Below are 25,922 nucleotides of genomic sequence, written 5' to 3'. Positions count from 1 at the left end.
AGTCTCGGTGCCGTCATTCCGCCGACATCATGCACTGAAAAAAGATTCGTGCACCAGCACCCCTACGCTGTAGAGCGGCAGCACGAAGCGCTAGGTAGCTGTTACGTTTGGTGTTTGAGTTGCTGTTACTCGTTCATCGAGGAGCAGTCCCTCGATAAAGGAGAGCTGCTACTTAAGGTATATTGTGTAGTAGGCCCTCGATAATTTGGGTAATAGATGCTCTGCGGACAGCGATCTGCGCGGAAGAAGCCAGTGAACCTAACCTCCCTTACGCGCGTTTGAATCGCGTGATCGACCCCTCAAAGCTGTCGTACAGTCGACTAGTAGTAAAAAAAATATGTTGCATACAATAGGCATTAATCAAATTTTAAGTTTGTGTCAAGCAATACACAAACGCATATTTATAACTATCAGCTTTATTAAAAATACTGAGCCGAAATCACCTGATCTTCAGCTGACGTTTTGGCATGATTATCAGTTGATTATCATCTGATTTTTTTCAGTAGGGAACTGTGGTGCAGCCGCACAACTTTGGGGGCGATGCTGCACGAATCTTTTTTCAGTGTGTTATCGGGGTAATTTAAGTGCCGGCACGATGCTTGCACCGGGTATGTTCCGATAAGGTAACATCAAGTAAATCCGGCAACAGCGTAATTTCTGTTACCGAGATTTGACGTCTCGAAACGGTCAATAACGATTGCTGACTACCGGAGCTGTGTTCCGCAACCCAAAACATGCATGGCGCTGAATGGGCACTGATGATGACTCGTGTTTCAGGCTGGAAAATTTTCAGTTAAAAGAAGAAGGAAGAATTCGCAATTATGGCAGGTGCAAATAAAGAGCGAGTTGTTTTAGTTGATCCGGAAACGTTGGAAACTTTCAAGGTCTATGTAAATCCTGAGGATGTTTCAAGGATCGAAACTAGTAAGCACCTAACCTAAACAATTTATACAAATGTATGTGAATATTATTATGCTTTTTCATGTATCATCCTTATAATTTTAGATCCAAGTTATCAGCAAAAAATGATAAACGACATAAAGAAGGTTAAAAATCAAAATAATTTAGTTGAACTAAAGTTAAGAGATGCAAAGCGCGATAAGGCTTTAGCCGGTAAAATATTATACATTTTGTGATATCTACTTTTTGTAAATTTGTAAAATAATAAGTAATAAGAAAATTAGTTAATTCTTGTATTCTCTTTATTTCAGATTTACAATATGCGAATGATCTATTGCATGAACACCTATCAGTTTTAGGCAGTTTATCTAACGTTGGACAAAAAACATCAACTTTGAAACAAGGAGTAAATGCTGAAAGTGGTGCAGTATTTGAATTGACGCTGGTAGACTCATTAACGATGGACAGTTACACTCTCTTCGTTGACCAAGTTACTATTAACCGAGTACAAACAGGTATATTTTTCTATTTTTGTTAAACAAGTTGCCAAGAGTAAATGATTTAATTTATTACAGATACTTTGTTTGCAACAGAGCTGTTAGAGAAACATAAGGCTGCCATCAATCAACAAAAATCACATACTTTATCAACGAGCATCGAGAAAAACAATGATCCTGCTAATATTATCAATGAAGTACATAGTCATGATGAATTGGAGCAACTTATTGAAAGATATGAGAATGATGACATTGGTGATGATCCTAGCCCTATACGTGAGTCTATAATAAACACATATATATGGGTACATATATATGAATATCTGCTATAACTTATTTATCTAATATACGAACTCTCAAATTTGGTAAATGGATTGTATGATCTGGACTACGATTACCCAAACATTAATGAAGATGGCTTTTTTTGTAGCAAAGAGCTTGTATCATGAGCCAAAAATAAGAGTAATCATTTGCTAAAATTGATCAATTAAATTTACTTTATCTGTAAGTTCATTATTTTTACTCTTTCCTGCATCCTGTTAAAAATCACCCATAACCATTAAAAGTGAAAATTCTTATCGTTGCCTGGAGAATAATGACAAATATATTATACTTTTCTGCTTGTAAAAATGCATTGAAAACCAGAAATATAGTTTACTAGATTTTGTAGAGTCTCTGTAACAACTCTTCACAAGATATCTGGTGCGGCGTATTCAAAATTCACATAAATCCTTCGGTTTACATTTTAATAGTGACAGTTAGATTAAAACTAATCTGGTAGAAAGTTCTTTAATAATTAATATAATAATTGCCTAGATCATTATGGTAGCTATATACACCTTATCATATCATTTACAGGTTAAATTCAATTTAATTAATCAATTTTAGCAAAGATTTATTTTTATTTTTAGCGCATGATACCAAACTCTCCTTCATTTTAGGACCCATGCTGGTACTTTTTTGCTGAAAAAACCTATCTTCATGGATGTTTAGGTAATCGTAGCACTGCTTATAAAACAATTAGTTTAAATTATAATATTTAACATGTTCAAAGAGACTGGTCGTTATTCTTGGACTGATGCTGCAACGCTACTTCTAATTAACTTATATCAAGAGAACGATGCTGCTTATAGTGAATGGAAGTTGACGAACAAAAAGTTTTGGAAAAAGATTACAGATGGCATGTTGTCTAAAGGGTATGATGTAAGTTACTCCCAGTGCACTTCAAAAATTGATAACCTGAAAAGGTCTTATAAAAATGTGAAAGACCACAACGCTCAAAGCGGAAATGATAAGAAAACGTGTATTTTCTATGAGGTAACTAGCATTTATTTTTCTTACAAAATGTAAAATACTTTATCAAAAATGATTAAAAAAGTTTGAACTTTTTTTTTTAATTTAGGAGCTAGATGAATTGTTTAGTAAAAAACCCTGGATAAAACCATTGTCCGTGGCTGGGTCGAATATGCCATTAGGCGATTTAGATATCAATTCATCAACTAGTAACTTAAGTAAGTATACATGTTTATTACAATATTCATTTGTGTAACTATATTATAAATGTCTAATTTGACGTTTATTCTTATAGAGCGTCCAAGAAGTCTTTTAGAAGTTCTAAAAGCATCGTATCTTCAACAAACCATAGAAATAAAGCGATTAAAAAGGGAATATACCGAAAACTATAGAGAAAAGAAGTTAGCTGTGATGAAGGATTTAGTTCACATTCTTAAAAAATAAGATGAAGATGAAAAATAATTGTTGCTGCAGTATTGTTAAAAATTTTTTTTTTTAGTTTTAAGAATTTGAAGCGATCAAAATGTTCCTACTTATTACGCGCTAAAGATGCACGCTAAAGATGCCAAAATATAATTATAATATTACTTAAGGACTTAACCACCTTAAAATAGAAAAAAATTGAGATATCCATGGTGGCTGATATATATATATATATATAATGAAAATGCTGAATTATTGAAACTATTTAACTGTCGTGCAAAAAATTGAATATCTCATGTTTTTAAATTTCAAGAGAATACACGAAGCATAATGTTAAAATAAAGAACTGACTATCTTTTGTATAATTCTCAATTACATTTTGTTTAATTTGCTCTGTTATAGTGTTGAAATATGTAACATCTATAAATATTGTAAAAAAACTATTACAATAAAGGAGAGATTATTATGTAATATTCAATCGTTGAAGATAATTAAAAAAAATTCCTGATTTATTCTGATTCGCTCATAACTGCACGCATCGGAACTTCTTATTATTATCATCGTCGGAGGGTATACAGTTGCGTCAATTTTCATTTTCCAAGTTGCTGCTGCTTTTTTGCAGTACTTCAGCGCAAGTTTCGCCGTATCTCACCTCTCGGAGAGTTTGAAGGAGCTTTCGCTCTCGCTTTTTTGCGTGTCTTGTAATCCGGCTTTGCGTGGATGATTATTAATCATGGGTCGTGTACACAGAGGTCTCTTTGCGGAGAAAAATCTGCATCGCTTTTCGTTAGACACGGCTGACTTTCAGGCTCTCCACGAGCGTAGCGGAAAGTCCGGGAGAGAGAGAGCTTTCGATGCTGCGCTTTGATACCGATCGGGTATAAACCTGCCAGGAACTTTATGTTCATTTTGAAACTCGCCTTCCAAGTTCATAACGCCGGAAAATTCATTTCCAAAGGGCGTTTAGTTCGACAAAGAAATCAGATAAGTATCCCGCACTCCGCGTCCGACAAGTTTCCACACAGAGGGAGAGAGAGAGAGCTTTTGCCCTACTCATTTTTCTCGCTCCGCCGCGGGTTTCCACTTCGGACTTTTCAGTTCTCTTTCCTTTTATCTTTCTATATACCTTTTATATATCTATATACCGGTATACATCGCCTACACACGCCTACCGTTCCTATCATTTCTTTCGAAACATCATAATTTTGAAATCAAAGTGGGAGGGGGTAATGTAAGCTTTTCTTTTATTATTTCCACACAGCATGTCGATTCCTTTCGAGCGAGAAAGAGTGAGAGAGAAATTCTTATATGGCTTTTCATAGATTTATTATTAGTTACAAAAAAATGTTTACATTATTATTTTTACATTAACATTTCTATTTACAAAATGGCAAATAGCATCTCTCTTTATTGCACCCTGTTCTTGTAAAGCTGCATTTAAAAGCAAAGGTGCAGGATTCACTTCAATAGTATCCGGAATGACAACAGGATATTCAAAAGTGTCTTCTCGCTTTAAACAAATATTATGAAGTATACAGCAGCATAATATATAATAAGGAATCAAATCGGTTCTTCTCATGGGCAATTTTTCAATTAGATATCGCCACCGACATTTTAAAAGTCCTATAGACCTTTCTCCATCATTCTTGTTCCAGAGAGTATTCTATTGAAATGGATTTGATCAAGAGTCAGATACCCATCATCACGATAAGGTACCATCACATGATTTTGTATACTGTACGCTGAATCGCCTAATAAATGGCTATTTTGAGGGAAACATTGCGAATTAAATCTCTGCTGTACTCCAGAGTACTTGAAAACTCTCATGTCGTGTACAGATCTTGGAAGTCCAACATAACAATGGATAAATTCCAGTCTATCATTACAAATGACCTAAAACATGTAAATTATAATTGATTAATTATTAATTATATTACTTTTACGAAGAGAACATCTTTTCCTATTTGTATATAATTCGTATATAATATAAATCAACTTACTTGTAACTGGATGGAATGCACACTTTTGCGATTTATGTAACTTTGAGAGTCTCTTTTTGGAGCAGCAATTTGTATGTGTGTTCCGTCTACAGCTCCTAGTACTTTAGGAAATCCATACCTTGCCTCGATTCTATTAAAAGTAGAAATCACTTCATTTTGTGAAGGCCAACGAATGAAATAATTTCTATATTGGCAGATAGCATTCACATCACGAAGCAGTGCTCGCCAGGCTGTAGCTTTGCCCACATCAAACTTTGTAGTAACTGATCTGCAATTTTCATAATGTTGAATCCAAAAATTTTAGACAATATAAAATTGTAAATACCTATAAGAATCTGGGGATCCAAGCACATATAATGTAATAAATAATTGTTTTTCAGGAGGAATCGGCAGTTTACCAAATCCCAATACTTCACCCATTAAACTTGGCCTTATTAGATGTAGTAAATAATAAAAAGTTGTGCGATTCATTCTAAAAGAATTATAATTCAATAAAAACATTTGCATGTTTTCGAAAATCATTTATATGGTAATAATTAACATGATCTATGGTAATGAACTACCATGATGAAAAAATTTTTACCTGTAATGTTCCTGAAATTCCTTTTCAGTGTACCTATAAATTACATTTTCAATGAAATTTTGTACCCGAGGCCTTCGTTCATTTTGATAGCCACGCTCATTGTCGTTCAATATTAAATTCCATTCATCCTCCATATCACTATCACTGCTTGAACTGCTTGAAGACTCAAATATGATAGCTTGTATTGCCACAGCTTCATCAACGTTCATTATTTATTAAATTAAACAAAAATTCTTCGATTAAATACTCTAACCCGTACGTGCATACATTCAGCCGCTAAGCCATCAATCAGCTGATTATTGTTTTGGGTTGCGGAACACAGCTCCAGTAGTCAGCAACCATTACTGAACGTTTCGAGGCGTCAAATCTCGGTAACAGAAATTACGCTGTTGCCGGATTTACTTGATGTTACCTTATCGGAACATACCCAGTGGCTGAGCACAATGCCGTCATTTCCGGGTCATGGAGCAGGCGTACCTGGACCTCACGCGTGGCCCATTCCGAGCAGTCTCGGTGCCATCATTCGGCCGACATCATGTTATCGGGGTAGGGTTACTAAGGTCTAAAATAATAACGCAAATATACACGTGCGAGAACTAACGTACTTGATCAAATCTAGCAGCAAAGAGAAACAGCGTAATAACGGGTAAACATTATACGTTAAAAATTGCTTAGATGCACAATTTGACTTTCGATCTGGATAGATTAATTTAAACTTTAAGAGAAGCATTGGCACAACCCTCGAATGAAGGGGGCACACCAGCTTTGAAATTAAAATCAAAATTTTTCATTAAAAATTTATAAATACTTATATAAATGAACCAAATTTTTATTACTATTCTTGGATATAATTATCTTTATTTTGATGGTTTTAGACCTTCTATATATCTGTATAATACCTACGTATAGTAGGGAGTCCATAATTCACTTACCGTAAGATTCCAAAGGAACGAATGAAAAAAATACAATAACAATTTGATTAATACAACGAATGCTTGAAACTTGTGTTGAAAGATTGTTTGAAATAACCCTGTTTGACATGGCTGAATTGGAAAAAGTATACATGCTCGAGCGAAAACTTACGTGGTTGATTAAATCTAGCAGCAAAAATAAACAACAAATAAAAGATAAACATTAAGTTGAAAATTGTTGAGATGCACAATTTGATTCTTGATCTACAAAGATTTAATTAAACTTTGAACGAACCATCGTCACAATCCTCGAATTAAGCGTCCTCAAAATTCGGTATACATACATAGATTTGGACTGATAATTAGGTGTACATAGACAATCATGTTCCTGAACTTGGGTACGCGTATAAATGTTTAATAAAGACAAAACTGCTGATTAATATAATAACAATCTGACAAATAAACGGTTTTGAGTTGATGGGAGCTACTTAAGTGTCGTCAATGTATGTACAAAACTTGGCTTGAATAATTGTTTAAAATTAACCTGTTTACAATGGCCTAAAAGAATAACGCAGATAAATACGGTTTATTAAATCTAGCAGCAAATATATACAACAAATAAAAGATCAATATTAAGTTGAAAAATGCTTAGTAGCATAATTTGATTATAATCCTTCGTCAAATCTAAAAAACGTTTTTTTTTGAAACTTGAAAAATATTCTCTATTTACTCTGTAGTTTGGGATTTTTTTGAGGTTTTTCATATACATTTATAATTATTTTTACTGGATTAGAATGTAATTAATTTTCATAATTAAATGAATTTGTTCGTAAAAAGGAATTATTTCCGAGTTAATTTTATCAGTTTATATAGCAGAAATATTTTGTTTTATTAATTAAAAAAATGTACATTATATAATCAATATTAGGTTAGAATATAGTATGACGGGCGATATTAGCACGTCATAAGCTCAGCATGCCGCGAGAAGAAAGACTTGTACTAAATTCACACTGTTACAGGTACCAGCGCTGGCAAGGCGGGGAGAGCCGCTGGACGACACGAGAGAGGCGGAGAGAGAGGGAGAGAGAGAGAGAAAATTCGGCGACACGCGACTGAGACGCGTGCCGCCAGATACGATCCGACCTCTGAACTGACTCCTCGCGAGACGCTTAGTACTTTCGGGAGATAGCTGTTAGGAGAGTGAAAGTTGAAGTGTGTGAGTGTGCGTGCGTATACGACATTGCGTCTCGCTACCGCATCCAGAACTGCACCGACGGGGTTCCGACTGCTGACAGCGAACATTAGGGCGATACCGGCTAACTGTAAGTGCCAGCTCTCTCTCTCTCTCACGCTACACTCGCCAGGGCTCTCCTTATCCTCCCTCGTATCTGCGACCTCGCTTGCTCGCGTGCAAGCCCTGTATATAGCTTGTCAATAAACGATGTGACTGTCCCTCAACAATCTCGGTAGTCGTTATTTTGCGGGTTCCTACGCGTACACTTGTATCTCGCTCCATCACCGACCCAGCCGCCTCCGCGGGCTTGCGTCTCGTATATGTACGAGATCGCAGCGTAACTGGCCTGGCCGGAGCCTATTCAGCACTAGGTGCTATCCCGACGACTCTCCTTCTCGAGAGTAACGAGGTCTACGGACCTTGATTATAGCGGAGCTGGAAACTGAACAACTGCACCCAGCACACCGTTATAATAGATAACATCTTTATTTCAGATTTACCTGATGTAGATGATAAAGATGAGAGTTACGTTCCAAGTAATAACGCCTCAATTGAAGCAAATAATAAAGACTCTATTAATGCTAATCAAAACAACAATTCTGTAGCGAGTACAGGTGATAATTACGGTGAAATTTCAATTTTAAAGGATGGTAATAAAAAATTTATAGAATCCTTGAACAAGAAAGGATCTAGTGGACTCGACGACGAAAATCTTATTGTTGAAGTTTCAAATGATGGTAATGCTGATAAATATCATTTTTGTATTTTCTGGCTACACATGAAAAAAAAATTGGAAGACATTTAGTAACCCATAGAGACAAGAAAGCTGTACAAGAATTTTTGCACTTACCACGTGGATCAAGCGATCGAAAAAAAAATTATTGAGATAATTAGAACAAGGGGTGATTTTTTGCACAATTCACAAGAAATATACAACTCTGGAATCTTGATAGTATCAAGAAGACCAAATGAAAAGCGTCAAAAAGACGCTGATAGTTATAGTGCTTGTCCGCAGTGTGGCAAATATTTAAACAATCGTTCAGCTTACATTCACATAAAAAATTGTAAAAACGAAGAAGATAATTCGATAAAAAATTCACGTACATATCGAGTAATGGGTAGACAAGTTATGGGCAGAATTCACAGTGAAGATGTATTAAGAAACGTTGTATTTTCTGTTTTAAGAGAAGACAATATTACGAAGTGTATAAGATATGACAAACTGATTATTTTATACGGTAACAAATTGTGTACAAAGTACAAACCGCAATATCAGCATGATATGATCCGAAATCGACTTAGAACTTGAAATTAGAAAAATTAACAAAAATATAACAGATTTCACTTCTGTGATTAATCATCGGTACTATGATGACTGTGTAAAAGCAATTTATGCAGTTGCTAATTATGACGATAAGCGAGGCGTCTTTAACAGTGCCTACACAGTATTCCAATTAGGAACGTTGCTAAAGCAAGTTGCTTTAACGTTGCAAAGTCAACTCATTAAAGAAAACAAGCTTAAGCAGAAAAAAATAGTCGACTATTTCTTAGGACTAAAAGAGGACAATATAGCGTACGATGTCAATAAAACAGTAGAGGAGTCACAAATTCTAAGAAAATGTACACAATCAGAAGATGTTCTACCGAGTGTAGAAGAGATTCGTAGAGTTGCTTTGCACATACGAGGCGTGAGAAATCAAAGTTTAGTAGCTTTAAAGGAGTCATATTCTGATAATGATTACAAATTGTTGTCCGAAAGTACTCTTTAAATAATGATCTTTAATCAAAAGAGCAGGTGATATTGAAAGGATTACATTAGATAATTTGAATACAAAATATAATATTACCGAAGAAAGTGATCCAGACCTTTTCAAAAAATTGACTACAGCATCGCGAGAGACAGTATCAAAATACGTTAGATATTCGATGAGAGGAAAGAAGGGTAGATTAGCCTTGCATAGTCACAAATGAAATGCAAGAGTGCATTGATTACCTGAAGGATAACAGACATTTGTTTAGCTTAAGACCAGAGAATCCTTATCTGTTTGGGTTGCCTAGTAAAAATGTTAATCGGCCTCGGTACATAAGAGCGACACAAATATTACCGAGTTATGCAGAAAAATCTGGAGTTAAAAATCATCTTAAAGTTAGAGGAACTTTTCTTAGAAAGCACTTAGCCACTTTCTGCTCTGCGGAATTGTCAGATCAAGAGTTTTCGAGTCTTGCTAAATTTATGGGAGACAAAGATAGCACACATAGAGATTTTTACAGGTTGTCTGACAAATTGAGAGATCTTATGGAAATTTCCCAATACCTTGAAAAAGCCCAAGGTAATCTTCCCAATGAGAGTAAAATATGGCACGATGACAATCAATCTACTAGTACAACAAAGACATCAGGTAAATAAAAGATATAGTATAGTGTGCAACCAGGGAGAAGGGGGTAGAGCTATTTCTAATAAGGGTGAGATTTAAGCACGACTAGGATTTGAGTGCCCAAATGTCACGCGAGCTAGAAAATACACCTTCCCCCTCTTTTTAAACGCTGTGCTTTTCTTGACAAGTGCAGATAAAGGCTCATTTTTCTGTATTTAGAGTGAATGGAAAGTTGTGAATTTTGAGTCGTGCAAATTTTTCTTCAATCGTGTGTCTTTTTTAAATTTCAGTCATGATAAGACTAAACGAATATTTTTATCATAATATTTTTTAAAAACTTCAAAATTTGATCAAATTTGAGTAGCAGTAACGAATGGCCGTTTTTCCCTAGGGAGAGAGTTTATATTTTCTTCCACACGCTCGAACTGAGAAGCTTCCCATTCACTTTAAATGCGTGGGTTATAAAAGGAAATATACTCACGTATTTTCATTGTTTTAAACATTTTTTTGTTATTTAGGTACTCATACTAATACAAAATCTAATAAGAAACAGCAATTATGCAAAATTGAAGAACATGATGAACCTAACGAAGAAACTATGGAATCAGATATTAAACATCAAAGGAGTGAGTTTTATTTGTCAATTTTAATGTATTACAAGTTGATAAGATAATTTAATACAAACATTTAATAATCCGCCTTATTTATCTTTTTCTCCATCTCTTCCTCCTTCTTTCTCTCTACCATCATCCTCCATTCTTTTTTGGCTTTGATGAAAACTGATCTCCCTTCTTCGTTTTTTATTTCCCTCCCTAGCTTCCTTACATCTGCTTTCTTTAACCTGCATTCCTCGTTCCACCATGTATTCCTTTTCTTGCGGCCCATCTTTTCTTCCTCTCCTGTACAGATCTTCCCACCTTTTCCTTCAAGTCTTTCCAGATGCTTGCTTCTTCTCCCTCTTCCAATTTCTTCCTACACTTTTCTATCGCTTTTTCTGACCACGAAGTCACCTTCTTCACTGCACCGTCTTCCTTCTCTATCGCACACCTCCATGTTCTTCTCTATCGCCACTTCTATCTTTAGAGGAATATGGCCTGTCCATCTTTTCCACCCATCCCCGACCTTCTTCATTTATGTATATTCTCTATCTATGTATGTATATTCACCCTTCTTATCCTCTACAGTATTCCCGTTCAGTATGCTTACCAATTCTCTAACCCTCTTAAGCTGCTCCTCTCCTTGTTAATTTATCCTCCTTTCCTTCGATTTCCTTGCCTCTACTAGCCCCTCCTCATCCAGTCCTTTACCCTCTTCACCTGCCCTTACACATATCCCCACACCGAAGCAATTCCTTCCCTCTGGCTCTCTCCACCATTTCCTCTAGCTTCCTATAGTTTTTCCTTCTCTCTTTCCTCATGTGGGATGTCCCTGTCCCATATGATTCTCTTTTCTGCTTCATACGGGCTCCTATGAACTGTTTGGAGTTCATCTCTAACCACACTACCTCATCTCCTCTGCCTCCTAATTTTACTGCCATCATTATACCCCCTTCATTCTTCCCCTTCCTTCTCCTTTTCCCCCCCTTGCTCTAATTTAATACCCTTTTAACCCTTTCTTCCAGGAATCCCCTTCTATATCTTCTATCCATGTTTCTTGTTGACATATTATGCCAAAGCTCCTAAGGTAATTCTAAGTCTCCTCCTTCGCCCCCCTTATCCCTGCCACGTTCCAGCTAATCTCCCTTATCTTAATCTCCTTCTTTGCTCCTCCTTCCTGATAACTTGCTATATCCCATCTTCAACACTTTACACTTTTCTCTCGCCAACTCTCTTATTTTATCTTTATTCCTCCTTTCTTTCCAAGTTGAATCGTGGTCGATAAAGATGTCCGACCCTCTTAGCCCAGCTTTCGTCCTCATTATGCTTTTGTTGTCCTCCCAGTTCTTACATTCCACCCCAAATCTATTTATTTTTTCTCTTATCACCCATGTCCTCTTTAAAGCACAACCAGTCCTAGCCTGCTCTGTAGCCATTTCTCTGCTGCCTCTTTGTCCCACTTGTTCTCTTGCCATCCTGCTATCACGATTTTATTTCTCTTCCTAGCCCCCTTCCATTCCTCTATTTTCTATTCAAGTTCCTCTAGTTGCCTCCGACCTATCCCTACTTCTGCGTTGCCTGCCTCTGCCTCCCTGGCCCCTGCGAAGCTGATCTCTCCGTTTCCCTTCTTCACTAGCTCCTTCCAAGCCTCGAGCTTCTTCTCCACCCCTTTCTGCCCTCTTCTCTTTCTCCAACGAGCCTTCCATCTCCTTCCTTAATGCCTCTCTGCTCCCCCTCTTTCTCTTTCTCTATCTCTCTGCAGGGCCTCTTTAAACTCTACTTTGTCTCTCCTTCTCTCTTCTTTCTCCTCCTTCAATATACCTTCTATTGTCTTCCTTTCCTTCTTTATCATTTTACGGCGACCTCTGTAGTTTTGCGCTTCTCGCGAACGGGTTTTCTAGTACCTTATCTCCCACATTTTCTTTCTTTACCTTATTCCCCACTTCCTCTGGGCTTCTCATCATCCTCTTCTGTCCACTTTCCTTAGTCTGCTTAAAACTCTCTTCTAAATTCCTCTGCCTTGAACCTCTTGTTCCTATACCTCTTCTCCCTCTTTCCCTTCTTCCTTCTCTGGATCCTAGTTTTTTCTCTAATACCCGCCGCTGCCGCTAGGGAATCCTCTAGTTCCCTTGGTGTTCCGAAGATCTGTTCTTTTTTCCCCGCTTCTGGTCCCGTTCCAATAATTCCCCAGATATCCCTATTACTTAAACTCATACTCCGCCAACTTCACTCCTATAGCTATTCTTTTCTCGATCTTCCTAACCTTCCTGTTTAATCTTCTCTTTCAACCCTTTTTTACTGCCTAACCCTGTATCTATCCTTTAACCCTTATTATCTAGTCTGACCCTTATCTTTTCACTACCTCTCACTTCACTCAAACACCCCTGGTAAAAATAACTTATTAAATCCGATTCAAAAGGTAATAGGGTTTAATTGGATTTCTTAATCGGAAATTATCGAATTAAAACCTATTTAATCGATTAAAATCTATTTAATCTGATTATAACTTTTAGTCGGTTTTAATCGGATTCAATCAGTTGTATTTTTCAACAAATATAACATTTTATTTAAAAACACAACTGTTTAAATCCGATTAAGACCGACTAAAACTTATAATCAGATTAAATAGATTTTAATCGATTAAATAGGTTTTAATTCGATAATTTCCGATTAAGAAATCCAATTAAACCCTATTATCTTTCGAATCGGATTTAATAAGTTATTTTTACCAGGGACACTCTTCTCACTACCTATCCGCTCTAAACCTCTCCCAACATACACACCACCGTACACTCTCGACCACTCTTAATCACCCGCCAATTGAAACTCTAAAATGTTTTATTTTTAAAAGCTTAAGTACAATTAGTAAATAAATTTGTATGCACTATTTCAGACAATTGGACATACGAACAAAAAAAGACAGTATTTAATGCTTTTAAATCGTATATAAATTCTGCAGCATATCCATGAGCAAAAGAGAATGACGATCTATTAAGCAAGAATAGTTCTTTGTTGTCTAACAAAAATCGTGCCAAAGTTAAGTCATGGTTCAATAACCAGCAAAAAAAATATCGCAATAATACATTAGATCTTTCACAATTTGAATAGAGAAGAAGAACTAAAAGGATGGACTGAATATCTCAAAATTTTAATAGAGTTTCAAAAGATATCTATTAGTCAAGCCTTTTTTTATGAATAAGTGTTTTTTAATTGTTTCCGTTACATAAACATGTTAGACATGTCATACCTGAAAAATTGAATTAGTTAAATTTTATATTCTTGTTTAATAGCTATCAGAACAAAACCCGTATTAGTTACACAAAGTCATAATTACTTAAGGTTCTTAAGGTAGAACATTTTCACTATAATTTCATTGATCATAATAATGATATTGAAGATTAAATTACATATATATAATAATAAGAGCAAAAAATTGGTATGTTGAGCCAAAGAACTAGAGTAAACATTACAATTGTCAACTTTCGTAAGTTCCTTTCTTATTAAGAAAAATATTATAATTTCTTTTTATTGCTTAAACATGTCTAACATGTAACACGGTAAAAACCGTCCTAAAGCTAAGTTCTGGTTAAATAACTAGATAAAAAAGTAAAAGGCTTTGAAAGTCTAGTAAATAAAACAAAGTTTAAGAGTTATTTTATTTGTCAAGTTGCGTCTATATTAGAATAAGATTAATTGGATGGATCTATTGTTTAAGCATGTAGGCGTTACTATACAAATTTTGATGTCCACTTCAAGATATAGTTATTTGAAGTTTTAATAACTTAAAAAGACCCAGAATTAAAAAAAGGCAAATGTTTTTTATTTTATGATTTCAATAACATATATGTTGTACATGTATTACTGTAAAAATAAAACAAGTGTAAAAATATTATGATTTGTTGATTACCAGCAGATAAATATCCTTTAAATCCTTATGATAGAATTATTGTTTACTTTAGCTGCTTAGACTAACTATAGACTCTATTGACGTAAGTAATTTTATCAATAAAGTATCCATCAAGTCCTGCCGTTTTATCGACTTATAAGAATTATTTCAAGTAAACAAAATTTTTAAGACGCTATGTGATCAAAGGCTTTTCTGGCCTCCTTAAACTGTTTTTGACATAGCAAATCTAACGCGTATTTAATCAATCCAAATAGAAAATTAAATTGTGCATACCATTAATTTTTAACTTGATTTTTATGTTTTTCTTTTGTTTATTTTTGCTACTTAATTCGATCAACTGCGCTAGTTTTTGCACGAGCATATCTACGATATTGTTTCTAGCCATGACTTAAATGTTATTTCCAAACGGTTATTTAAGCCAAGTTTTATGCATACATTAAGGTCGTATAGGTTGCAGTAATCCCCTCAGAAACTTTAAAAAAATTAAATTGTGAATATATCAGTCTGCGGTTTTGTCTCAGATAAAAATTTTTACGCGTACCTAAGTTTAGGAACATATTTGCCTTTGTACACCTCATTATAAGTCCAAAACTATATATGTATACCGAATTTTGAGGACGCCTATTCCGTGGGTTGTGCCGATGCTTTTCTAAAGGTTTAATTCATTCAATCTTGAAGGAAAATTAAATTGTGCATACTATTCATTTTTAACTAGATTTTTATGTTTTTCTTTTGTTCATTTTGATGCTGGATTAGATTACCCTATTGCAAAATCTCACGTGAGATCTTACATAAGATCTCACCTGAGATCTCACCTGAGATCTTATGTCAAAATCTCATCTGTAATTTTGGCCAGGAAGTTGCTGGATCCTCTTATTTAATAAAAAATAAGGTTTTTAATATTGAAGTCGCCTATAAGGAGGTGCTCCTACTCAGAAGAGTTCAAAAAACTAGGTTTCGAAGTATTTAAGATATTTTTTCGATTTTTAAAAATTGCTCATCTGAGATCTCACCTTAGATGTCACCTGAGATCTCAAAAATAAAAATCGAAAAAATGTCTAAAATGCTTTGAAATCCAGTTTTTTGAACTTATTTGGGGGGAGGCTCCTCCTTATAGGCGACTACCAATATTAAAAAACTCATTTTTGAATAAATAAGAGGATCCGGCAGCTTCCGGATCAAAATAACATATGAGATTTTGGCATGAGATCTCAGGCGAGATCTCACCCGAGATCTCATGCCAAAATGAGATTTTGCAATAGGGTAACTATTAAAGCAAAGTCATATGCATACGTTGACGTTATATAGCATGCACTAATCAGCTTTAAAAGCGTTGGTTCATTAAAATGTTATTGTATTATTTAGCGCTTTAGTCTGAGTTGAACATTTATACGCGTACCTAATTTTAGGAAAATTTGTTCTATGTTTACATAATATTAGACTGACACAATAGATAGATACCAAATTTTTTAGACGCTAAGTTCGAGGGTTGTGTTTATGCCTTTATCAAAGTTTAAAAAAATGTATTTAGTAAGAAAATTAAATCGTGCATCTATGCAAATTTTAACTTAATGTTTATCTTTCTTTGTTGTTTATTTTTGCCGATAGATTTAATTAATGACTTGTTTTTTATGTTCTAAAACTTTCTTGAGCAATTATTTGAACAATGTTCTATGGATATAATTAACACTATACAGCATGCACCGATAAGCTCAAGATTCTTTTATCTATCAGATTCTTATTGTAAAATCTAACGCCCTTGTCTGAGTTGAACATATAAACGTGTTTCCAAACTTAGGATCTATTTTGCCTGATTGTAAGCACTTTACCTTTGGTGTATACTGAATTTCTAGGACGCTAGTTGGAGGGTTGTGCCCATATGCTTCTTTCAGATTTTAATTGGGAGTATCTAGATCCAGAACTGAATTGTGCATCAGAGAGTTTTTTTACGTAATGTTTAGTTTCTTAAGTTGTAACTTAACTAAATGTTTAACTTTTGAGCTTATGGTATATTTGTATAGTTGTACGCCCTCAAGTGCCCAAAAATGGATGTATAATTCTAATTACGTCCTCAAACTGCTGATTAGATATATAAAACTCTGGGGATCGTCCTCAAACTTTAGCATACATAATTGAATTTATCCCCAAATTTGTACTTGTATATATTAAACTTTGAGGACCGTCCCCAAAGTTTGCAGATGTCCTCAAACTCTGGTGTATATCATGATTTGTGGTCTGAAACTTCGACTTTCACACACACACACACACACACACACACGTGTGTATATATATATATATATATATATATATATATATATATATATATATATATATATATATATATATATATTAACGATATATCGTAATGTACTATTATGAATTAAATTGGTACATATTATTATTATTATTATTATTATTATTGTTTTTTTTTTTTCAAGAAATGTCTGACAGACAAAAATACAAAGTACAGCTATGTAAGTCATTATACGTTTAATTTCTTAGGTGCTCTAATTTTTCTTGTTGAACGACGAAGAATCTGCACTGTGCATGAGGCATCTTCTAGACTGTCCATTCGTCCTTGGCATTGCACATCAATTGCAAGACTTTATTCTTTTTGCACGGCTTTGCCACGGTTCGATGAAGACGATATGCCTGCTCGTTGAGGTAGCTCACCTAGCGTGCCTTCTTTTTTAATAGCTAGCGCTAGCTCTCGATCAACGGCACTTGCAAGTTGGCACAACCCTACGTGATCTTCTTCCTCTTGACGTTGAGCACCCTGCTAAAACTAGCGGATTTGAACCGATTATAAAAAAATCAATCGTCTTTAATTGAAAATCTTAATCAGAGATTGTCCTATTTAAAATTATTACTATCATTAAAAGTGATTAAAAAAGATTATTGCGAAGAATTTCTTACAGTCTAATCGGTATAAATAGGATTTAATATTACTAATCAGATGAAATCAGTTTTAATTGTTTTAATCTTATTAAATCGGCTCATCTCGGATGAAGATCGCCGATTTGAAATCGGAAGTGATCAGTTTTAATCTATTTGTAAAAAATGCTAGAAATTATTTTCAATCGGAATATATATTTCAGTAGTAATCGGAATAAATTAGCTTTGGGCATTTATATGAAATCGGTTTCAATAAGAGCAAATGTTGGGATAATAATAAATAAATTTTAATAGGATTTAATAAACTATCATTTATTACATATATAAGGTATAATGAGAACAAATATTCTTATTTGAAACTTATACATTAACATATGTTTTTATATCACATTACCTTTTGATCACATGGATATTTCTAAACATTATTTATATAATACACTATACGTGCTATACGTACTATATATACATAATTTATACATCACTTAAATGTGTACTTTGATTAAAACATATGGCACAGCCCTTTTTTGTGGTAAACATTCATGAGATCAATTCTCATCGTTATAAACTAAATTTTTTGGTATTTGATAATAAAGGGGGCCTTACAACTTTGAAAAATAAAAAAATTAATGTAAACTATCACTCACCGCATACTTAATATCTGAGTAGTGAAGTGTAATCATTTTAAAATAAAAAGAATTTAGAAATGTAATATAAAATGTAAAAATATATATATTTTAAAATCCAGAAAATGTTTTATATTACTGTATGATATGCATGTGTATGTATATGTGTGTATATATATATATATATATATATATATATATATATATATATATATATATATATATATATATAAAGTTATATATATGCACCAATACATAAAGTTATAGTTATTAAGATAGAGTCTACGGTGAGTGAATATTTTGAAAAAATCTTTGAATGCATGTTGTTGGAAGTGCATGCATATACAGTTTGTACACCAAATAGTATGTGAAATTTTTCAAGTATTTTTGATTTTAAAGCACTCTCTAGAAAATCCTCTTATTTTTTTAGATAAATGAAAAAATAAAATTCAATGTTTTTTTTTTAATTTTCAAAGGGTCAAAGGTCTCCTTGAAGCCTCTTTTGTAATAACTTTAACAACATAACTTAAAATTTAAGTTGAACAAAGAAGTACTTGATTAACCCAATTATTATTTCAACGTTGTAAAATAAAATTCAATTGCAGTAATCTTTAGTGCGCGACACGCGCTAAACACTTTTTTAAATGAAACTGACTAATAATTAAAATTTAAATAATTTTGAGTGCGCAACAAGCACTAAACATTTTTTGAATGTAACTTTTACTAATAATAATCAAAACCGAAATAATTTTTACTAATCACAATCACTCTTACTTGATGAGCATGCAGGTGACCAATCATACAAATTTTTGTTCGAAGTATCATTTTCATTTACATCAATAAAAAGAGGGTCTGCAGGTAAGTCATTTTCATTTTCTTCAGTATCAGTACTATATTCTGATCCAGATTTATTACTAATAAGGCGCGTTTCATCGTGATTCTCATAATTATTATAAAAATCTTCAATATTTCCTTTAGGCATTCCCTCGATTTCATCTTCTTCAGATTCGCTTTGATTTTCTCCGTCAGCTTTGTTATGCTGACAGTCTTCAGATTTTTCTTCAGACGTCTCCTGAGTTTCATTTTCCTTTTCGTATTCTTCTCTGTTTTCATTCATCTCTTTTCCATTCTGTTCATTTTGTTCTACAATACTTTCGTCATTAACTGTGACATTATGCTGTTTTTCATCTTTTTTTTTGGTCGCTTTCTTAGTAGAAGCAGGTGGCTTTTTAAGGTCTGCTATCATTTTTCCACAATAGTGGTTAAATTTGTTCAAGTCAGACGTTACGTTTACTGCATCTTTTTTAGTTACTGGTATGTAAATATTTTGCAACCAATATTTGTAGTATTCTAGAAAAAAAAAACAGTAATCATATCATACCATTTTTTGAAAAACCTGCTTTTAAATATTTGTCTACAAACATACCTTCACATGCATTTAATTTAACTTCATCTAATTTTCCACACTCAATTTTGCCTGGTCCGTTTTTTCGACTTTTGTATCCTGTTTTTGTACTTGTTAAAAGTTCTTGCATCGTAAACACTAATGTGACAATATGGCCAGCTAATTGGCTTGGTGATTTAGCATCGTTCAACATACCCGTATATTCATTTTCAGAAACCCAGATATCTCGACCAATGTGATACTGTACATAAAATAAATTGTTAATTAGAAGTAAATTATTTATTAGAAATATGAAAGGAAAATAAGTTTTTACTCTTCTTATATTATCAGTGGTTCTAAAGGCACTATAGGGGTGTGACTTTCCAATACTTGGAAAGTCACACCCCAATGGAATTGTTTTTTGTTTCTCGACAAGTTTTTGAAACATTTCTAAAAAGAATAATGAATTATTACATTATTTACATATGTATAAAAATACCTATTATACTAACCATCTCTTTCTTTCATTTTTTCAATCATTGTCAGTTGAAATTCATGATTTAACTTTTGAAGTGATTCAAATTCAGCATTTTTATCTACGTATTTTTTTGTATAGATCTTTAACTTTTTTTAAAGCCTCATTATCACGTTTTACATTTTCTAATTCTTTATTTAATTTACTTATTTTTTCTCGTAAACCTTCTATTTCTGACTTAGATGTTTTCAACTTTGCATCGTATTCTGATATTACGTCAATTGTCGCATTAGATTTAATCTAAAAATACTATAATTATTATACTTATTGAATTGTAGAAGAATAATTCTTATGATATATAATATAATATAACGTGCAATTTTAATCAAACTTTCCCAATTAAAAGCAAAGAAATTTATTTTATAATTATATGCAAATGAATATTATAATTTTACCTTTGGTTGTTCCTTGTCTTTTTTCGTACATGGTTTCAAACGTTTAGGAGACTGTGGTAGTGGCGTAAGAGATTGATTCTTTCTCTTGATTGAGTTATCATTGACTTCCTTGAAACTGTCCTGGCCGACCTTTTTATCTGGATTTTTAATAATTTCTTTGTCCACTGCCTTTAATAATATGAATATTAGACGTGTCAATTTATTTTAAATTGTAAACCCTATCTTTAATACATAGTTTTAAAACACGTGAAATGGTTTTATAAAAGAAGCTTTAAGAATTGATCTAACTACATTAAAAGTAGTTTTAAAACACGTGAAATGGTTTTATAAAAGAAGCTTTAAGAATTGATCTAACTACATTAAAAGACATAAGACTAAATTAATACTATAAAATATTTTAGTAACACGCACTCATATATCAACCACGTGTACATGCACACAATATCTTATTGTTTTCTTTATTTTGAACAATATTTGGTGACTTCAAAACTTTTGACGATGATTTTGTGAACGATTGTTTGATACTGTTTGCGTTGACGGTTTTTTGGTTTTCTGCATTTTCATTAATATCTTTAACAGATAAAGAGTTACTAGTATTATTTGCTAACTGTAATGAATAAATATTATGATTGCCTACAATATTAACTCAAATTTTTTTTTTAAATATTAATTAGCTTACTTTATTCATTGTAGCATAAGCGTCAATCGAAAAACTTTGTGAATTCTTTTCCTACAAAAATATGAAAATAGTAAAATAAATTTAATCCGTTAATTATAGAAAAATGATACATGCGTATAACTAATGATTATTTGAACATGTAGCTAACTTACTGATAAATTATCGTTAAATGAAGAATGAAATACATGAAGCTTGTTACTAATACAATCATCTAATTCTTGATCCTTCAACAATATAACAAAATAAATATGTATAAACATGGTGTATTTGGATACTACGGGTCCAGGATGTTGGAGGATCCTCACCAGGCTCGAGGAGTCGAGAAATAAAAATGTACTCGATGCTTGATGAAATACTATGCGATGAAACTTTATTAAATACAGTGCTCTCTCTCTCTCTCTCTCTCTCTCTCTATTTGCTCTGATGCGCTGCGGCGTTGCCTGTCGGGCGGTTCAGAGCGTTCTCTCTAACATGGCGCTCGAGCCTCGCCGCGTCGCCAGTTCGCCACCCATCGTGGCGGCTCGGAGGGGGCGCCGCGGGAGAGGCAGTGGCCGGATGGAGCGGCTGCTCACTCGAAGTCAGGCCTGGGGATCAGGCGCTGCTTCCTGCGGTGACTCCGGTGGTGGACAGCGGGAGCCCCCACATGTATATTAAAAAAAGAATGATTCAAAAAAAAAGATCAAAACTTCTAATCAGCATTATATGCACATAATATATAATTCTTACCTGCAAAATTTTAGGCTTATCAGATTTTATCTTCTTTTGTGTACTTTTTTCATCTGATGATGATGCAGAACACAGTAATTTGGCTGGTACACTTCTTAACCTCTTTGATATACGCTTATTACTACCATTAGCCTGCATTGCACCGTCAATCTGTTTTCTAATTTTTTACACAGTGTCTGGTGTATAATATAAATAGAATTTATTTAAAAAATGAAGTGACAGAATTATCAATTGTTTAGTAACTAGAATGTATAACAACAAATGCACCTTCAAGTAATAAAATAATACAATTTTCATTGCCATTTTCATTGCTAGATTTAATTTGATACTTAATATTTGTATTATGCTTAGCAGCATGAAAATTTAATACTACTGACGTATTAACAATTTTCTTTTTATTTTTATTTGGCCCATTTAATATTTTTACGTAAGCAAACATTTTCTTACTCTGACATTTTACATTTTCACAATGGGCAATTTTCAACATGTGCATAAATAAAATGGCATCGCTTTAGAAATATAGTCAAGTAGTATATACTAGTCATGAACAAAGATATAAGATAGGTATAGATTTTTGTCCATGACTGTGATTGGCTGCAGATACGGCGAATGTTTTTGGAAAGGGCTTTATATGATTCCATACTGATGTGTGCTATAAGCTATATTACACGGTCGTATATATGCGATATGCGAGTGTGTGGACAGTGGCTTATGTATAACGTATTTTTTTAATAATTAATTGATTACATCGAGTTGTCACGAATGAATAAGCCAGACAAAAATTCGTATACTTTTGGATATATATCCCTGTGACGGTTTTTTGGATATATATCACTGTACCGTAGTGCAAACTACGTAAAAAATAAGAAAAATGACGATAGTGTTCTTCAATTAAAATCAGGGGAATATTGTCGAATACTAGACATTTTACATTGTCATAACGCTGTGTGCTTCGAGTAATTGTTATTGTACCGTCTATAAACGACCCCTATTCTGGTGTATGTCACATAAAAAAAGTAGAAAAGGAAGATAAATATTATTATATAAATTTTGATATGATAAAACAAAAGGTTTTATTTTTTAATGCTTTTGACGAATGCTATTTATGTATCATGCCTAATTTTACGGAAGTTCAATATATATATACATCATTTTTATTAATATTTACTGTAAGATTAAAAGTAATTCAACCCGATTAACCTACATGTTTATTATATGCGATGAAATATTTTAAAATTTTTTATATTCTTACTTTTAGATTCTTACTGAAGCCTAATTACAACAAATTTTTCAATCTGACATAAAAATGCCCGGTCTATTGAATCCGATCCCTTCCTATTACATTAATTCGGAAAATACCGCATTTAATCTTATTTAGATTAATACTGATTAAATCCGATTAATGTGCTATTTTATTATATCCGATATAGTACTTAGAAATAATTAGAAACGATTTGTACTAATTCAAAAAACTTTTTAAACAAATTAATTAAAATCGATTCTTACTGAAGCCCATTAGAAAAAATTTGCCATTCTGACGCCAAAATATCCGTTTTATTGAATCTGATCTCTTCCTATTACATGAAATCGGAAAAACACGGATTTAATCTTATTCAAATTAATACTGATTACCTCCGATTAACATGCAAATCTATAATATCCGATATAGTACTTTGAAATAATTGGAAACGATTGGTTCCGATCATAAAAATTTCTTACATCCGTCGAATTAAAACCGATTCTTATTAAATACTATAAAATACAATTTATTAATCCTCCATCCAAATGCTTGATCTATTAAATCCGATCTCTTCGTATTACAGCAAATCTTCTTCTTATTAATACTAATGGATCGTAATCCGTATGGAATATCCACATGGAATCCACATAAATCCATATAGAATCCACATGAATCCATATAGATTATCCATATGGAAAATCCACCTGGATATCCAGGTATATATTTTCAACAGGGGCTGCATTAAGATCTTCTCCTTCTTGCCCTTGAGCTTCTTCGTCTTTATCCTCAGTCTCATAACCTGTTCTTTGTAATCGTTTCTCTTCTTTCTTTTCGTCAAATGCAATTTGATGTTGACTGAAAATAAAAATAAAAGTAATAATAATAATAAGTACTGCATACTGTACACTTTCCGGGCGGAAACTACACTACACATTTTACGCTCCTCGTGGAGTATATACTATTACACTGTCGAGTATAGGACCGTAAAATTGAATTTTACACTAAATAAAATACTTGCATAAATTCTTGAACCCTAGTCAAAAAATCGTCTTCTCTCCAAGATGGATCAACTGGCCTTCACTTCAAATCAAAGTAATCATTGTAGTAGTTTTTCGATTGTAGAACGTGCTGCATTGCTCGACTCTCCTCTTTCGAAACCTTTTCAACTTGCCTCACTTTGAAAATGCGGCGGTATAGTTTGCTGTTACCAGAGAGCATTTGAAAAATGGATATTTTTCTGGAACTTCTGGTACATTTTTTAGATAGCTGAAAAATATATATATTGGCTTTATTATCATTTTTTCCCAATTGAAAAGACTTATCTTTGTTAATGACAATTTTCATTCGTTCACGAGTAAGTTAAAAAGGACATGTGTCTTTTGACTCGATTTTCAATGGTTACACCATTTATTTATAAGAAATTTTGTATTTAGATCTACTCACTGAATGATGTACAATGCTAAATCTCTGTGACCAGCTATCATTTCTAGAGATGCAGTGCAAAAATGTTGAACTCTGCCAGAAGTTGCAAAAAATTGTGGAAGACAAGCCATTGTAGAGACAGAATAAGTATTACGAAGTCCAAGTCCATTTCTCGTTATTTTTTCCTGGATTTCTCTTGATGCCACATTTTCGTCAGTCACTTCCAAATTATCTTTTAAAAACTGAATAAGTTTTAGAAGTCGATCACGATTCTTCATAAAATAGGAATAATCTATAATGGCGTCAAGCGACATTGCGGTTTCGTATCTGTTCAGTATAATGAACTTTTTCGAACTAACTTTTTTAAATGACCGTGTGTATTTGCTGTCTCTTCGAACGTCGCTATTAATACTTAAGAAATCTTTGAAAAATCAATATCTGCTTAAAGTTGGCGTTTCCATAGTAACTACATATTTCATTTAACGGTGTTTAGAACCATTCTCACGTAAAAAATCAACAATAGACGGACACTACAAGTCGACAACTTTTAATTAGTACAGATTTTTTTATAATTATGTGTTCAATTTTAATATGTGTTCAGACAATTATAAACTGCTAAAAAATACGATAACATTTCATATTTTATATTCCAAATAACAAAATAATCATTTCCGATTGGCAGGAAGCTTCAAAAACTGTTAATTTAAGACAAGGACTTCCAGGAATGGCTAAGTTTTGTTAGGATACTCTGATTTGTGCTTTTCTTGACCATGGGCAGTCGAGTTTTGCTAAAATTTGCAGGAAGCAATCAAGTTGTGCTAGTGTACGCGGGAACTTTAAAATTGTGCTACATAGGAGCTTTCAAGTTGCAAAATTGTACTACTCTTCGCAGAAACTTTTCAGTTGCACTACTCTTTGCGTGAGCTTTTAAGATGTGATACCTTCGCATGAAAAGCTCGCGATATTTGAACTGTATTAGTCTTCGTAAACGAATAATAATTTTGAGAAACGATACAGTGGTCTTCAATTTTATTGAATAAATACATTTATAAAATGTGCAATAGGATAGCAGTTTGTTATAAATCAAATCAAAATATATTTTAGCATAATGAAACAAGTCTTGAGTTACGATTGACTGAAAGAATGAAAAACAAGCTAATTATGGAAGTTACATTTTTTTTCTTATGAATTACAGCAATATTTATACAAATCTTGTAAAAGCTTGTCTAGCATGAATACTTTTGTAGGTAAAATATGCAAGCGCTTTATCGATAGGACCTGATACATTCTTTGTATTCTCGGTC

The 25,922-nt window shown here is 33.4% G+C and overlaps 6 protein-coding genes across 9 annotated transcripts; 2 read left to right on the top strand and 4 right to left on the bottom strand.

Annotated features, from left to right (window-relative positions):
• The first annotated feature begins 466 nt into the window (after nucleotides 1–466).
• LOC107981810 lies at nucleotides 467–3,526 on the top strand. Of its 2 annotated transcripts, none has more exons than XM_031923930.1 (7): nucleotides 467–924; nucleotides 1,006–1,113; nucleotides 1,212–1,415; nucleotides 1,494–1,673; nucleotides 2,452–2,714; nucleotides 2,800–2,908; nucleotides 2,986–3,526. In XM_031923930.1, exons 1-7 carry the CDS (start codon nucleotides 822–824, stop codon nucleotides 3,132–3,134), a joined length of 1,116 nt encoding a protein of 371 aa, XP_031779790.1. In that variant the 5' UTR covers nucleotides 467–821; the 3' UTR covers nucleotides 3,135–3,526. The 2 variants fall into 2 exon arrangements, with proteins under 2 accessions (XP_031779790.1, XP_016843981.1); XM_016988492.2 differs by having other exon boundaries at nucleotides 1,476–1,673.
• Nucleotides 3,527–4,736: 1,210 nt separating this feature from the next.
• On the bottom strand, nucleotides 4,737–5,905 carry LOC103316736 (putative nuclease HARBI1). Its single transcript, XM_008212037.1, has 4 exons — nucleotides 5,697–5,905; nucleotides 5,439–5,585; nucleotides 5,114–5,381; nucleotides 4,737–5,006 (listed from the first exon to the last, which is right to left on the bottom strand). Exons 1-4 carry the CDS (start codon nucleotides 5,903–5,905, stop codon nucleotides 4,737–4,739), a joined length of 894 nt encoding a protein of 297 aa, XP_008210259.1.
• A 3,612-nt stretch (nucleotides 5,906–9,517) lies between these two features.
• LOC116416234 lies at nucleotides 9,518–10,889 on the top strand. The gene is made up of 2 exons (XM_031923915.1): nucleotides 9,518–10,240; nucleotides 10,735–10,889. Exons 1-2 carry the CDS (start codon nucleotides 9,814–9,816, stop codon nucleotides 10,887–10,889), a joined length of 582 nt encoding a protein of 193 aa, XP_031779775.1. The 5' UTR covers nucleotides 9,518–9,813.
• An 8,093-nt stretch (nucleotides 10,890–18,982) lies between these two features.
• Nucleotides 18,983–20,293, bottom strand: LOC107981809. 2 transcript variants are annotated; one of them, XM_016988491.2, is made up of 4 exons: nucleotides 20,134–20,293; nucleotides 19,956–20,071; nucleotides 19,664–19,883; nucleotides 18,983–19,587 (listed from the first exon to the last, which is right to left on the bottom strand). In XM_016988491.2, exons 1-4 carry the CDS (start codon nucleotides 20,159–20,161, stop codon nucleotides 18,992–18,994), a joined length of 960 nt encoding a protein of 319 aa, XP_016843980.2. In that variant the 5' UTR covers nucleotides 20,162–20,293; the 3' UTR covers nucleotides 18,983–18,991. The 2 variants fall into 2 exon arrangements, with proteins under 2 accessions (XP_016843980.2, XP_031779797.1); XM_031923937.1 differs by lacking the exon at nucleotides 19,956–20,071 and having other exon boundaries at nucleotides 20,134–20,269.
• LOC116416246 lies at nucleotides 20,266–21,872 on the bottom strand. Of its 2 annotated transcripts, none has more exons than XM_031923939.1 (4): nucleotides 21,383–21,872; nucleotides 21,231–21,281; nucleotides 20,552–20,719; nucleotides 20,266–20,405 (listed from the first exon to the last, which is right to left on the bottom strand). In XM_031923939.1, exons 1-4 carry the CDS (start codon nucleotides 21,488–21,490, stop codon nucleotides 20,397–20,399), a joined length of 336 nt encoding a protein of 111 aa, XP_031779799.1. In that variant the 5' UTR covers nucleotides 21,491–21,872; the 3' UTR covers nucleotides 20,266–20,396. The 2 variants fall into 2 exon arrangements, with proteins under 2 accessions (XP_031779799.1, XP_031779798.1); XM_031923938.1 differs by lacking the exon at nucleotides 20,266–20,405 and adding an exon at nucleotides 20,963–21,158 and having other exon boundaries at nucleotides 20,580–20,719.
• Nucleotides 21,873–23,472: 1,600 nt separating this feature from the next.
• On the bottom strand, nucleotides 23,473–25,643 carry LOC107981811. The gene is made up of 2 exons (XM_016988493.2): nucleotides 24,640–25,643; nucleotides 23,473–24,462 (listed from the first exon to the last, which is right to left on the bottom strand). Exons 1-2 carry the CDS (start codon nucleotides 24,930–24,932, stop codon nucleotides 24,369–24,371), a joined length of 387 nt encoding a protein of 128 aa, XP_016843982.1. The 5' UTR covers nucleotides 24,933–25,643; the 3' UTR covers nucleotides 23,473–24,368.
• Nucleotides 25,644–25,922: the final 279 nt, after the last annotated feature.

The sequence above is a fragment of the Nasonia vitripennis genome (assembly GCF_009193385.2).
Source record: "Nasonia vitripennis strain AsymCx chromosome 2 unlocalized genomic scaffold, Nvit_psr_1.1 chr2_random0002, whole genome shotgun sequence".
NCBI lineage: Eukaryota > Metazoa > Arthropoda > Insecta > Hymenoptera > Pteromalidae > Nasonia > Nasonia vitripennis.
Note: the sequence above shows the minus strand (reverse complement) of the source record. Positions and strands in the feature narration are given on the sequence as shown.

Bases quoted from the DNA above. Each gene is read 5' to 3' on its own strand.
- LOC107981809 (XM_016988491.2), bottom strand. From the start codon at position 20,161: ATGATTGAAAAAATGAAAGAAAGAGATG. The intron at 20,072-20,133 runs GTTAGTATAATA...TATTCTTTTTAG, and splicing joins AAAAATGAAAGAAAGAGATG to AAATGTTTCAAAAACTTGTC. The intron at 19,588-19,663 runs GTATGTTTGTAG...TTTTTTTTCTAG, and splicing joins TAAATTAAATGCATGTGAAG to AATACTACAAATATTGGTTG.
- LOC116416234 (XM_031923915.1), top strand. From the start codon at position 9,814: ATGCAAGAGTGCATTGATTACCTGAAGGATAACAGACATTTGTTTAGC. The intron at 10,241-10,734 runs GTAAATAAAAGA...TTTGTTATTTAG, and splicing joins TAGTACAACAAAGACATCAG to GTACTCATACTAATACAAAA.
- LOC107981810 (XM_016988492.2), top strand. From the start codon at position 822: ATGGCAGGTGCAAATAAAGAGCGAGTTGTTTTAGTTGATCCGGAAACG. The intron at 1,416-1,475 runs GTATATTTTTCT...AATTTATTACAG, and splicing joins TATTAACCGAGTACAAACAG to ATACTTTGTTTGCAACAGAG. The intron at 2,715-2,799 runs GTAACTAGCATT...TTTTTAATTTAG, and splicing joins AAACGTGTATTTTCTATGAG to GAGCTAGATGAATTGTTTAG.
- LOC116416246 (XM_031923938.1), bottom strand. From the start codon at position 21,490: ATGTTTATACATATTTATTTTGTTATATTGTTGAAGGATCAAGAATTA. The intron at 21,282-21,382 runs GTAAGTTAGCTA...ATATTTTTGTAG, and splicing joins CATTTAACGATAATTTATCA to GAAAAGAATTCACAAAGTTT. The intron at 21,159-21,230 runs GTAAGCTAATTA...TATTCATTACAG, and splicing joins CTTATGCTACAATGAATAAA to TTAGCAAATAATACTAGTAA.
- LOC107981811 (XM_016988493.2), bottom strand. From the start codon at position 24,932: ATGTCGCTTGACGCCATTATAGATTATTCCTATTTTATGAAGAATCGT. The intron at 24,463-24,639 runs GTGAGTAGATCT...TATATTTTTCAG, and splicing joins TTAGCATTGTACATCATTCA to CTATCTAAAAAATGTACCAG.
- LOC103316736 (XM_008212037.1), bottom strand. From the start codon at position 5,905: ATGAACGTTGATGAAGCTGTGGCAATACAAGCTATCATATTTGAGTCT. The intron at 5,382-5,438 runs GTATTTACAATT...TGAAAATTGCAG, and splicing joins GGATCCCCAGATTCTTATAG to ATCAGTTACTACAAAGTTTG. The intron at 5,007-5,113 runs GTAAGTTGATTT...TACATGTTTTAG, and splicing joins TGCATTCCATCCAGTTACAA to GTCATTTGTAATGATAGACT.